The 13,095-nt window shown below is 42.7% G+C and overlaps 1 protein-coding gene across 1 annotated transcript in view; it reads left to right on the plus strand.

The window, feature by feature from the left end:
- Positions 1–13,095, plus strand: part of LOC126161559 (organic cation transporter protein-like) — a 169,328-nt gene that overhangs the window by 100,927 nt on the left and 55,306 nt on the right. The window contains exon 4 of the mRNA XM_049917497.1: positions 11,293–11,485. Within this exon, the coding sequence (XP_049773454.1) occupies positions 11,293–11,485 (193 nt within the window). The remainder of the gene's footprint in view (positions 1–11,292; positions 11,486–13,095) is intronic.

The following is a 13,095-nucleotide window of genomic DNA, read 5'->3' on the forward strand; positions in this document are numbered from 1 at the left end:
GTAACATTTCTTCTGTAACAGAAGCAGTGCATATTGCAGTTTCTAATTCATCGATGGATTTTGGACGGTTCTTATAGACAGTTGCTTTCACTGCACCCCAGAAGAAAATGTCAGGTGGTGTTAGGTTAGGCGATCGTGGAGGCCAAACTCCCTGTGAAATTATCCGATCACCAAAAACATCGGCAAGCAGTGACACTGAAACGGGAACTGTATGCGCGGTTGCACCATCTTGTTGAAAAATAACCGTTCAGTATTTCACTAAACACAAGTTCTCCTATGAATGGGCACAGAATATCACTGAAGTATGGTTGTGCCTACATTGTTTCGTTGAAAACTATGGGACCCACAATCCGACGTCTAGAAATTGCAACCCAAACTCCTATTTTCAAAGAAAGAAGTGGTTCCTCATTAATACACAATGGATTTGCAATACTCCACATACGAAAATTTTGCGAGTTCATGTACCGTGATAAATGAAACCACGCCTCATCAGTGAAAAACGTTTCATTAAGAATATTCCTTCTATTTCGTTGAACGAAATTTCTGAACCATTGACAATAATGCAGTCTCTTGCCATGATCAGTATTTTTCAGTTCTTCCACGACTGTTATTTTGTATGGGAAAAGTTCTAATTTTTCCTTATAGCTGTGTGGGCCGTTCCGACACTAACATCGATTTCCTGGGCGAGTTTTCTTACTGACTTGTTTCGAATCATGGATATTTTATCGGAAATAACGATTACTTTAGCCTCAGACAAAACGCTAGGACGACCACTTCTCGGCGCATCTGTCACTGAACCCGTACCTCGAAATTTGGTAGTCAAATCTCGCTCAGTATCGCGATGTGGGAGTGTTGTCTCCGGAAAAACTGAATTAAATGTTTGACGAACTGAAACTGTTTGCTTTGAACACATGTTCGACTAGAAACACACTTCTTCAATGGTTAGCATTTTAACAGTGCCAAAAACGAAACAAACGAACAAAGGAACTAAACTTAAACGTTCACGTCAACACGTAACGACACACACCAACGATACTACTGACGCTGGCTGAAACAGTGGAATGTTGTGGGAGTTTACTTGAAAGGAAGTAACCCAGTCCGCAGCTCGTGCTCGTGCGGTAGCGTTCTCGCTTCCCGCGCCCGGGTTCCCGGGTTCGATTCCCGGCGGGGTCAGGGATTTTCTCTGCCTCGTGATGACTGGTTGTCGTGTGATGTCCTTAGGTTAGTTAGGTTTAAGTAGTTCTAAGTTCTAGGGGCTGATGACCATAGATGTTAAGTCCCCTAGTGCTCAGAGCCATTTGAACCATTTTTTGAAGTAACCCAGGCAGGCGAACAATCATTCGGCACGCGCAGCTAACAATCATACGGCACTGCGGAGAGACTAATTGAACACCCCGTATATTCCAACGATTCATACTTCAAAAAACCCTTGGGTTTGACGTGAAACGTATGGTCGCTCATCGGCCGAAATTCCTTGTCTGACAAAATACCGTCAGATCTGAATCAGTAATAACCAAGAGACTAATAATTCGTAAACACTGTTAGAGCCCACAGCGGATAGCTAATGTCTGGACGTATTCATCGGGCAGTACTTTTTCTGACTGTGACGTCACCGTAGAAGTTAGGCGCATGCGCGTTATTGCTAAGAATTAGCTTTGCGTAAAGTTATCGTGGAAACACGTTTACCTAGGACACTGATTCTGGTGTCATTTTGAAAAGCTTTCAGAGCGTTACCATGTCCCAAGCTTAGGTAATAAAAATAAGCCCTGGTATATAGGTGAACATCAGTATTAAATGGAAAATTACAAAATAATTAAAGCTGTCGTTTCATGTGACTCCGAAGGCTTGCGTCGAAATGAATGCAAAAATTCAAAAACGTCCAGAGCCGACTGAACTACGGTAGCGTCGAAAAGAAAATAGGACTTGCTATTTAGCTTTTCTGTAACCGTTACAATATTCTGTGTAATCACTGTGTTAAAGACAATGATAATAAAATTACATTTTAATACAAAACCCTTGGTACAATCTTATTCCGACGTTTTTACCAAAAATCTGCAGTTCGGTCACAAACCTCTCGCACAGATTTTTTTTATTTCAGTAACCAAAACACCATTAAGGTCAAATTCATGGCCTGGATGAAATAATTATTTTCCTAGGAAATTAAGACCTCTCTTTAACTATCTTTTCATCGAGCTGATCCAGGTGACACTCCAGTTATTTTACTATCGGTTACAAGGCAAACAGTAGCTGGAGTTCCTTATGTGATACGTAAAATACATCCCCGTCAGCTTTTCCAGCAGACAAATTGCGCCATATAAGGTTTGAACGGCGTCCCTGAAATCAATAGCGATTACCGACTTTATTAATACAATGACGGAAATGAAGTGTTACACCTCGAACACTACCAAACGAATACTCCAGTCTTTCCACAACAGTGGGATATGTTGATTAAAATTTCATCCTTAAGGGGGATTACTTTTAGTATATTCCATTACAGAAAAAGCCATTCCTGCAGATTAAGTATGATTTCAATCCATGACGGCTGTCGAGTGTGCGCATCGTAACTGAAATTTTCTAGTGGAGATTTCAACAAAGTATACCCGTAAGATGCGCACGTGAAGGTTACCGTAATCTTTCGGACATTGAGAAAGTCGAATCATTGGCTTGAGGGGCGCTGGGCTTCATAATCACGTATTGCACACAGCTGACTGTAGTACAATGCAGAGGACGTTTTAATGAGATAGAAAATGTGGCAAGAAGAGAAGGCAACAGACACACCCCACGTTGATGCCCATTAATAGGCGTCCGCCAGCGTTTGTTCTGACAGTGTTGGGTGTTATTTATTACCCACTGTGAGATGAACATCTCCACGAAGTGTATTAAATATCGGACTAGCGCTTCATCACTTTCCACTAACATCAGTGTACATGGTGATAAACTACGAAAAGGGCATTTAGCGAGTGTAGGACATTTCTAGCAACTGTCAACGTATAGTGAAACGTATTGCTAACTTAACAGCACTAATGACAATCCATTTTGATTAGTTTTTTATGTGTTGCTCTTACGTCGTAAATAATTTTTTTGAACTGTTGTGCGTACAATCGTTATCCTATCCAGTTGAGTACGATTTGACGGACTTGTGTAGCGCCGTCTGAGTAGGCAACCAAAACGACGCTCCAGCATCGCTGGTAGCTGGCGTTTTTCTTCTGATCTGGAAAATGAATGGTCTGTGTCGAGTGTCTAGTCCACCACGCAGCTTAAACATATCATGGGTATATAAACAAGTTGTTTCCAGTAAAAATGACAAACCTTCGCACTTTCAGATTTTCATAACAAATGGGGAAAGTGAATGAGAGAAATATGTAAATTATCTAAACTGTCTTACCATGAGGTGAGCCACCATAACAAATTTTGTAATAACGACTGTTATCATAAATTAATATAGATATATTTACAATTCAGTATATAGATCTATATTTACATTTTAATTTTTTCAAAGGAGATATGCACATTGGTGTTCTACAATGTCTTTATAGAACGTCTTCCTTCCATCAAGTGGGTGGGATTGTTAGTCACAAGTGAGAGTTGTTAGGTGCGTGGTTTCATAAGTTTCGGATCTTAAGGTAACAATGTACTTGCAATGTACCACTCATGAGTCTTATGGGAGCAACCATAATTTGAGAGAACACGAACGACAGCCACAGTTTGTGGAGGAATTTTTCCGAGTTAACAAGGAGAGTGTTAGCATCCGCTGGATTTTGGAAGACGCAGCCTTACTGCGTGTAGCTGATGTGCTCCCTTTTCCTTCAGTCCTGCACTAATGAAACTGATTTACCACGATGCCAGATAATATTTTTTAATTGCTGTGACGATCAATAGTGGTACCAAACGTATGGTCAAGAGCAGTATCTCTTAGTGTGTTGTTACTGGCAGAAAAGGGCGATTACCAGCCACCGAGGAAAAAACGAAGGCGGTGCTGAATAGCAGAAAGGTATGAATGTCAAACATCTTTCCCCGGCGTTGGGGAGATCGTGATGATCAGAATGGGGGCCCGCAGAGTGAAGTTCTGAAATTTTCTTGAGCGCCCTGTTTGGCGCAGAGCAGTGAGGAGAATGAAACAGGTTTTGGTGAGTTATAGAGACGTACGGATTCACAGCCAAACTGTTCGGAGGGAATGTGTAGCGCGGTTAAGGATTATTGTGACAATCAGGGGAGACTGAATTACGTTGTAAAAACTGAGTTCTTCTAGGTAAGCCAAAGATTTGCATACGATTTGAATGTTTGATTGTCCTATTTGTTAACATACACCGAGAGACATCTATGTGGGACACTAGTAGAGAGTCGAGTGCAGGCGACACGTTTTATTTTGTCTTCCAGTCTAGCGGTCGGAGTTGTAGAAATTTTTGTGTTGCAGTCAGAGCGCTACAGGACTCAAAACAGTGGGGCAGGAAGCGTAACAACTGAATCTAGTTTCACAGGTCTGGGCAGTGCAGAGGAGTCTTGTCTAATAACTGTTACAGAGCGACATGCGTGTGAGAAGTTCATCTGGCTGCACCGACTAACATTTCAGCTGCAGCGGCGTAATTAAGTCGCAAAGCGAACTCGCTCGCGAGATTTCGTGAGTGGAGTACGTGGTCTGCGACAGGAGAGGAACATTTCACGCTGAGTCCCAAACGTAGAGTGCAAATCATACAGGTCATCATTCTGGAGCATTTTTAGAGGGTTAGTAAATATTTTTCCTTTACGTGAGATTCTTATTTACCTCCCGTGTTCACAAGATGAGCGCGAGCTGTGATGGCAGGCACATTCGAGACGGTGTACGTCGCAGATTCTAATTAGAAGGCAGTGAGACATGTATATCGAGTTGATCGACAACGGTGAGATTGCTGTGTACAAGAAAGCTGTAAAGTAGCAAAGAAATGACAAGAATGTAGGTATTTCTTTTTTACTACTTATTCTAAATAATCAAAGTGTAATACCGTCAGGTGGCTTGCGGAGTATGGATGTAGATGTAGATGTAGATTACTAAAATAAGCCATACAACCTACACATTTATGTAATAGAAATTTCTTTGCACATTGTGGGTGGAATGGAGTTTTGCAGTGGTTGCGCGAGCGTGGGTTTACATTAAATAGTTTTTTTTAATTAAAGAACAGATTACAACACGCGAGCGCATACGAAAATTAAATTTAAGCACAAATAATTAATTCAGAAAACTGCTGATACTAGAAATATAACAGTATTATCCCAGAAAGAAATAGAATAATTCTTAACTCAAATGGGCAACAATAACAACAGAACTTACACTAAAATTTGAAAAATGTCTCATTACCGCCTTGAGCTGCTGGTAAAATACTTTATTTGTACAACCAGTTTCAATCGTCTGACCATAATCAGGTTCATAAAAGTGTTTATAGATCGACGACGTAATTTATATTACAGTGCATTATTCATGATTTTATCATCTGATGATAAAGATTTTATGTTTCACCAAACAGGATGTTGTGAGTAGTTTCGCGAACCTAATTATGGTCAGATGACTGAAGATGTTTGTATAAATATTTTATCAGCAGTTCACGGTGGTAATATGACATTTTTCAAATGTAGAAGAGCGCTGGGAAACCACCTCCTCAAAACTTTTGCTGAAACACGTCCACGTATTAGTTATATAAAATAAGCTTGCCCCGTGATTACCTTTACAGTCAGGCACATTGAATAAGTAAGAGAAGCGGCCAACTCACTATGATATCTACAGTCTGCTACTATTGACCAGCCCCAAAGGCGACACAACTACACAAACTAACTACGACGCGGACCATAGTGAGAGCAGTACAATACACTATAATTTATCACAGGTGTACAACCAAGGAACGATGCTCTCGCAGTGTAAATAATTTCACAATGAAAATATTACACTCTCTTACAACACAGCCCAGTCATGCAATAATGCAGTTGACCAGACAGTATTCTTCATGGCCTCGCACTTCTTCTGTACAGCTACAACAGATGCAAGTCGGTCTCACCTATCTAGATACACACCGCCGCACTTTGAACTAGTCGACCAAATAGGCCTACACTCAATGGCCTGCCGCTAACAGATACGGGTCAGAAGAGCATGCGCCATTTGTGCTCTCAACTGTATCTCCGTAACCAACTTCTCCACCGGTCCGCTTCGATAGCTGCGAGGTCGGCTCGGCGGATTGTTAACCGAAGGGCCCCGTATTTGATTCCCGGCCGAATCGGATTCTCCGCTCGAGGACTCGGTGGCTGTGTTCTCCTCACGTTCGTACGAGGGCTATCCACAAAGTACATTACGTTTTCTGAATTAAAAATAAATAAAGTACTGGAAATTTTTTTTATTATACACAGATGAAAGTCACACTTAAATACTACTTTTATACGTAGTTGCCATTTAAATTAAGGCACTTATCGTAGCGATGGACGAGCTTGGAAATTCCTTCGTCGTAAAATTCGGCCGCCTGCGCCTTCAACCACGTGGTTACCTCTTCTTGAAGCTGTGCGTCGTCATCAAAACGCTGCATAGCCAACCACTTCTTCATTGCTGGGAATAAGTGGAAGTCGCTCGGTGCCAGGTCGGGACTGTACGGCGGATGAGGAAACAACTCCCACTTAAAAGATTAGAGAAGTACACGAGTGGCATTTGCCGTGTGGGCCCGGGCGTTGTCGTGAATCAGCAAGATCTTTGAGCCCAAATTTCCCCTGCGCTTGTTTTGTATTGCTCTTCTGAGGTTGTGCAGAGTTTCGCAATACCTTTGAGAGTTTATTGTAGTGCCTCTTTCCAGGAAATCCACAAAAATCACACTTTTTCTGTCCCAAAAGACAGTCACCATCACCTTCCTTGCCGAAATTGTCTGCATGCATTTCTTGGGTTTTTGGGGGGAATTTGTGTACCCCCACTGCATTGACTGCAATATTGTCTCGCAGTTCACATGCTTAACCCATGTTTCGTCACCAGTAACGATGCGATCGAATAATGAATCGCCATCTTTCTCGTAAGCGTCCAAAAACGTTAACACTGCAGCCATTCGCTGATTTTTGTGAATCTCTGTCAAGATTTTTGGTATCCATCTTCGACAAAACTTGTGGTAACCAAGCTTTTCGGTAATGATTTCGTGCAACAAACTTCGTGAAATGTGTGGATAACTCATAGAGAGTCTCGTTATTGTGAAATTACGGTTTTCACGGACCGCGGCATCGACTTTTTCGACAAGTTTGGCAGTCACTATGCTGGGTCTTCCACTTCGCTCTTCGTCGTGGACATTAGTTCGGCCATTTTTAAATTTTATGACCCATTGATGCACTCCACCTTCAGTGATTATGTTGTCCCCATACACTTCACAAAGCTGCCGATAGATTTCTATCGGTGTACAGTTTTTTGCAGTCAGAAACCTTATTACAGCACGCACTTCACACTTCGCGGCATTTTCAATTAACGCTGACATTTCAAACTGTCACAGTAACTCAACGGAGTACAGCACGAACCTCTCACTAGGACGGCGGAATGCCATGACACCAAGATGGCCACGCCAGCTCCGCCCCTAACGGACTCAAACGAAAACGTTATGTACTTTGTGGATAGCCCTCGTATCTTCGTAACTGATATTCCATTATTGAGATGGCTGAGTGGATATGTCCCGAAAACCAATAAATTTTAAAAAAATACTTCTCCACCGTTCCTCCTCACTGACTGTTAACTGCCGTCTTCCGCTACCCAGTTCGACGATGTCCGACTACACTTGGCCACTCCGCACGTTGGCAGTTGCAGACTGCTGCTCGGTTCCATGGCGATCTACTTTCCAGTCTGCTGTGCTTGGCCGCCGTCAAAGAACTTACTGCTGCTCGCTCCCGCACGTCTACAGATATCGGTCGGACGGGTACTCACACCGGTGTCCACACGTAAGAAGTGCCCCCTCGCAGAGAACACCGTCACAACCGGCGTGGGCGGCGAGAAGTTTACATTGGCAGCAATACAAGACACAGAATACCTAAAATAATTATTACTGCCACTACAAAACTACAGGGCTATTACAAATGATTGAAGCGATTTCATAAATTCACTGTCGCTCCATTCATTGGCATAAGGTCACGACACACTACAGATACGTAGAAAAACTCATAAAGTTTTGTTCGGCTGAAGCCGCACTTCAGGTTTCTGCCGTCAGAGCGCTCGAGAGCGCAGTGAGACAAAATGGCGACAGGAGCCGACAAAGCGTATGTCGTGCTTGAAATGCACTCACATCAGTTATAACAGTGCAACGACACTTCAGGACGAAGTTCAACAAAGATCCACCAACTGCTAACTCCATTCGGCGATGTTATGCGCAGTTTAAAGCTTCTGGATGCCTCTGTAAGGGGAAATCAACGGGTCGGCCTGCAGTGACCGAAGAAACGGTTCAACGCGTGCGGGCAAGTTTCACGCGTAGCCCGCGGAAAATTGGCTCATGCCACAACTGGAGACCGACAGCGCCGACTTCATCTTTCAACAGGATGGTGCTCCACCGCACTTCCATCATGATGTTCGGCATTTCTTAAACAGGAGATTGGAAAACCGATGGATCGGTCGTGGTGGAGATCATGATCAGCAATTCATGTCATGGCCTCCACGCTCTCCCGACTTAACCCCATGCGATTTCTTTCTGTGGGGATATGTGAAAGATTCAGTGTTTAAACCTCCTCTACCAAGAAACGTGCCAGAACTGCGAGCTCGCATCAACGATGCTTTCGAACTCATTGATGCGGACTTGCTGCGCCGAGTGTGGGAGGAACTTGATTATCGGCTTGATGTCTGCCGAATCACTAAAGGGGCACATATCGAACATTTGTGAATGCCTAAAAAAACTTTTTGAGTTTTTGTATGTGTGTGCAAAGCATTTTCAAAATATCTCAAATAATAAAGTTATTGTAGAGCTGTGAAATCGCTTCAATCATTTGTAATAACCCTGTACTTGGCGCCCATAACACTGAACAACATATTGGAAGTGAAAGTGTGTAAATTGCATGATTTTGAGCTAGTTATGTTTATTTCAGTATAAAATGATACAAAATCATCATCTTCATAAATATTTAGGTCTAGTTTTTTTTAAAGTAATCTACATTTTTGTATAAATAACTCACTAACTAAATACGCATGTTCCAAGATTCGGCAAAACAAATTTTAAGTAAATAATTACTTGAATTATGTTATGTGTTATACATTGATAAATTTCAGTGCCATTCTGGAAGTGCAAAAGTAAAATATTAAGAAAAAATGAACATAATATTACATGAATTAAAATACTTTGTAGCAGAACTATGTAAAGTACAAAAGAAAATATATAAATTAACTGGTCACAAACGTGTATATAAAGGATTAAATGTCCATATGTACAGTATGTACAATTACATATTTTGTTCAGAGATACATTCAGAAAATGACCGTTTTCGCTTGGCTTCACTTTTATACACATACTCGGGAACATCCTTTATGACAGCCCAGCAGTAATCTGCTAAAATAGTAGGGCTCCACTTTCCGGCAGACCTACATCGTTCTGAGTCTGCTTAGTGTATTCATCTCTTGCTCTCCCTCTACGAATTTTACCCTCCACCCTTCCCTCCAATACTAAACTGGCGATCCGTTGATGCCTCAGAATGTGCCGTACCAACCGATCTAGTGAAGTTGTGCCCCAAATTCCTCTTCTTCCTAATTCTATTCAGTACCTACTCATTAGTTACGTAATCCACCCATCGAATCTTCAGCATTTGGAAAACTTCTACTCTCTTCTTGTCAAAATTATCTACTCATTGCCTCTCAATTTGACATTAAACATCTTATATATCGTGTGAATGAATATTAAGGTTAGTTTCCCTGATGAGTTACAATTTTTAAGTGACGTTTAGGCTTCAAAGGCCAATGACTTTCTAAAAGTTATAAACAAAGAATGGTGTAAGCTCTCGATTACTTACAGTTTTGAAGTGATATTTAGGCAACACGATCTACCGCTGTTTACAAATTAGTGCGAAATATTTTTTAAAAACGAAGTTGTTTACATCTCTTTACGGGTTTGTCAGAAAGGCAGATCTCGGAATGGGGTAATCGAGTTTACGACAGCACTTTCTATTTTTCACAACTTACTATGTAACTTAGACTTAGAGAAAGCTTTTGACAATGTTGACTGGAATACTCTCTTTCAAATTCTAAAGGTGGCATGGGTAAAATACAGGGAGCGAAAGGCTATTTACAATTTGTACAGAAACCAGATGGCAGTTATAAGAGTCGAGGGACATGAAAGGGAAGCAGTGGTTGGGAAGGGAGTAAGACAGGGTTGTAGCCTCTCCCCTATGTTATTCAATCTGTATATTGAGTAAGCAGTAAAGGAAACAAAAGAAAAATTCGGAGTAGGTATTAAAATCCATGGAGAAGAAATAAAAACTTTGAGGTTCGCCGATGACATTGTAATTCTGTGCGAGACAGCAAAGGACTTGGAAGAGCAGTTGAACGGAATGGATGGTGTCTTGAAGGGAGGATATAAGATGAACATCAACAAAAGCAAAACGAGGATAATGGAATGTAGTCGAATTAAGTCCGGTGATGTTGAGGGTATTAGATTAGGAAATGAGACACTTGAAGTAGTAAAGGAGTTTTGCTATTTGGGGAGCAAAATAACTGATGATTGTCGAAGTAGAGAGGATATAAAATGTAGACTGGCAATGGCAAGGAAAGCGTTTCTGAAGAAGAGAAACTTGTTAACATCGAGTATAGATTTAAGTGTCAGGAAGTCATTACTGAAAGTATTTGTATGGAGTGTAGCCATGTATGGAAGTGAAACATGGACGGTAAATAGTTTGGACAAGAAGAGAATAGAAGCTTTCGAAACGTGGTGCTACAGAAGACTGCTGAAAATTAGATGGGTAGATCACATAACTAATGAGGAAGTATTGAATAGAATTGGGGAGAAGAGAAGTTTGTGGCACAACTTGACCAGAAGAAGGGATCGGTTGGTAGGACATGTTCTGAGGCATCAAGGGATCACCAATTTAGTATTGGAGGGCAGCGTGGAGGGTAAAAATCGTAGGGGGAGACCAAGAGATGAATACACTAAGCAGATTCAGAAGGATGTAGGTTGCAGTAGGTACTGGGAGATGAAGAAGCTTGCACAGGATAGAGTAGCATGGAGAGCTGCATCAAACCAGTCTCGGGACTGAAGACCACAACAACAACAACTATGTAACTGTGTTTGTTTGTACTTCAAAGCACGGGAAGGAATAACAGGACTGTGCGTGTCGTGTGCGCAGTGCTGGAGTACGTGGGCCCGCAGTGGCGCACGTTCGTGGCGAACATGTCGATCGCGCTGTACTTCACGCTGGCGTCGTGCCTGCTGCCGTGGATCGCCTACTTCGTGGCCGACTGGAAGCTGCTCTGCATCGCCACGTCCGTGCCGCTGCTGCTGGCGCTCGTCACGCCCTGGGTGGTTCCGGAGAGCGCCAGGTAGGGCGCACCACCGACTGCTGCAGCAGTCAGTAGCCGCTATAAGCAGGGACAAAAAAATGGCTCTGACTACTATGGGACTTAACATCTATGGCAGGGGCGGGCAAACGTTGCACGCGGCTCACGAGCGCACAGCGCTGCACGTGTGCTGCTCGCGTGCAGGCGTCGACCGGGGCTGTGGCGACAGCCGGCAGGTTGCGGCAGTGTAGTGCCAGGCTAAGCTGCGGACGTTGATGCGAAGCGAGCACTATGTAGTGAACGTTGTATTTCAAGAAACGGAGAAGTGGAGATTTGCTATCCTTTAAAAAGTAATGGGAGAATCATTTTTTCTTTGTGCAAAAACGTGAAAATTCGAAATGTTTAATATGTGGCAGTATTCCCGCTGGTCAACGGAAGTTTAGTATTGAAGGCCATTATAATAAATTTCACAAGGACGAGTACAATTTATTGTCGGATTCTGAGCGGATGGGGAATTGACTGAGCTTAAGAAGAGCGATCTGACGATACCAGATGAATCTGTCGTAGTTGGCCGGGCGGAGTGGCCGAGCGGTTCTAGGCACTACAGCTGGAACCGCGCGACCGCTATGGTCGCAGGTTCGAATCCTGCCTCGGGCATGGATGTGTGTGATGTCCTTAGGTTAGTTAGGTTTAAGTAGTTCTAAGTTCTAGGGGACTGATGACCACAGCAGTTAAGTACCATAGTGCTCAGAGCCATTTGAATTTGTCGTAGTTGCTGTTGTCACGAGATATCTGCGACTTTCTCTCGTCATGTCTCTCATCTAACTGATTTAACATTTTATGGAGCACTGTTTTCAAGTTTTCAGGACGACAACAATAATAGCCCAGCGGTATGTGCAAGTTATAAGACTGCGCTTAATATAGCGAGAGCTGGAAAACCATTTGCTGAATTAATAAGTCTCGGTTAAGAGCAAACATCAGCGATGAAAATTTGCGTAACTGTTTGTGTTTATCTGTATGTAGAAATTTTGTTCCAGATATTAAAGTATTGTAAACTCCACCTGTGATAATTAAATAAAACGTATCGTAGGTAATAGGTACTCTTTCAAACCATGATTTCTTTCAAGCACTCCTACTAACTTATTCATTCACTCAATAAAGCAAGCTAGGAAACAAAACGCATTACAGAGGAAGGAGCGGACAGAAGGTATGGTGGGGATGGGAGATAAGCGGGTGGCCAGCTTGCCCCTGTGTGCACGCGGAACACCTGTTAACTGCACGCGTGCAAGTGCACCGCACATGTGCAGGATTCCTGCACGCCCCTGATCTATGGTCATCAGTCCCCTAGAACTTAGAACTACTTAAACCTAACTAACCTAAGGACATCACACACATCCATGCCCGAAGCAGGATTCGAACCTGCGACCGTAGCGGTCGTGCGGTTCCAGACTGTAGCGCCTAGAACCGCTCAGCCACACCGGCCGGCAAGCAGGGACACTTCACCGCTACTGGAAAAGGCGCTCTGGTTATTATTAACTAGGAACGGTAGAGGGACGGAGCCTCAAAATTACAGACCAATATCCTTAACATCGGTTTGTTGCAGGATTCTCGAACATATTCTCAGTTCGAATATAGGGTGAAGTGGGGTAAGT

The sequence above is a fragment of the Schistocerca cancellata genome, chromosome 2, assembly GCF_023864275.1.
Source record: "Schistocerca cancellata isolate TAMUIC-IGC-003103 chromosome 2, iqSchCanc2.1, whole genome shotgun sequence".
Taxonomy (NCBI): Eukaryota; Metazoa; Arthropoda; class Insecta; order Orthoptera; family Acrididae; genus Schistocerca; species Schistocerca cancellata.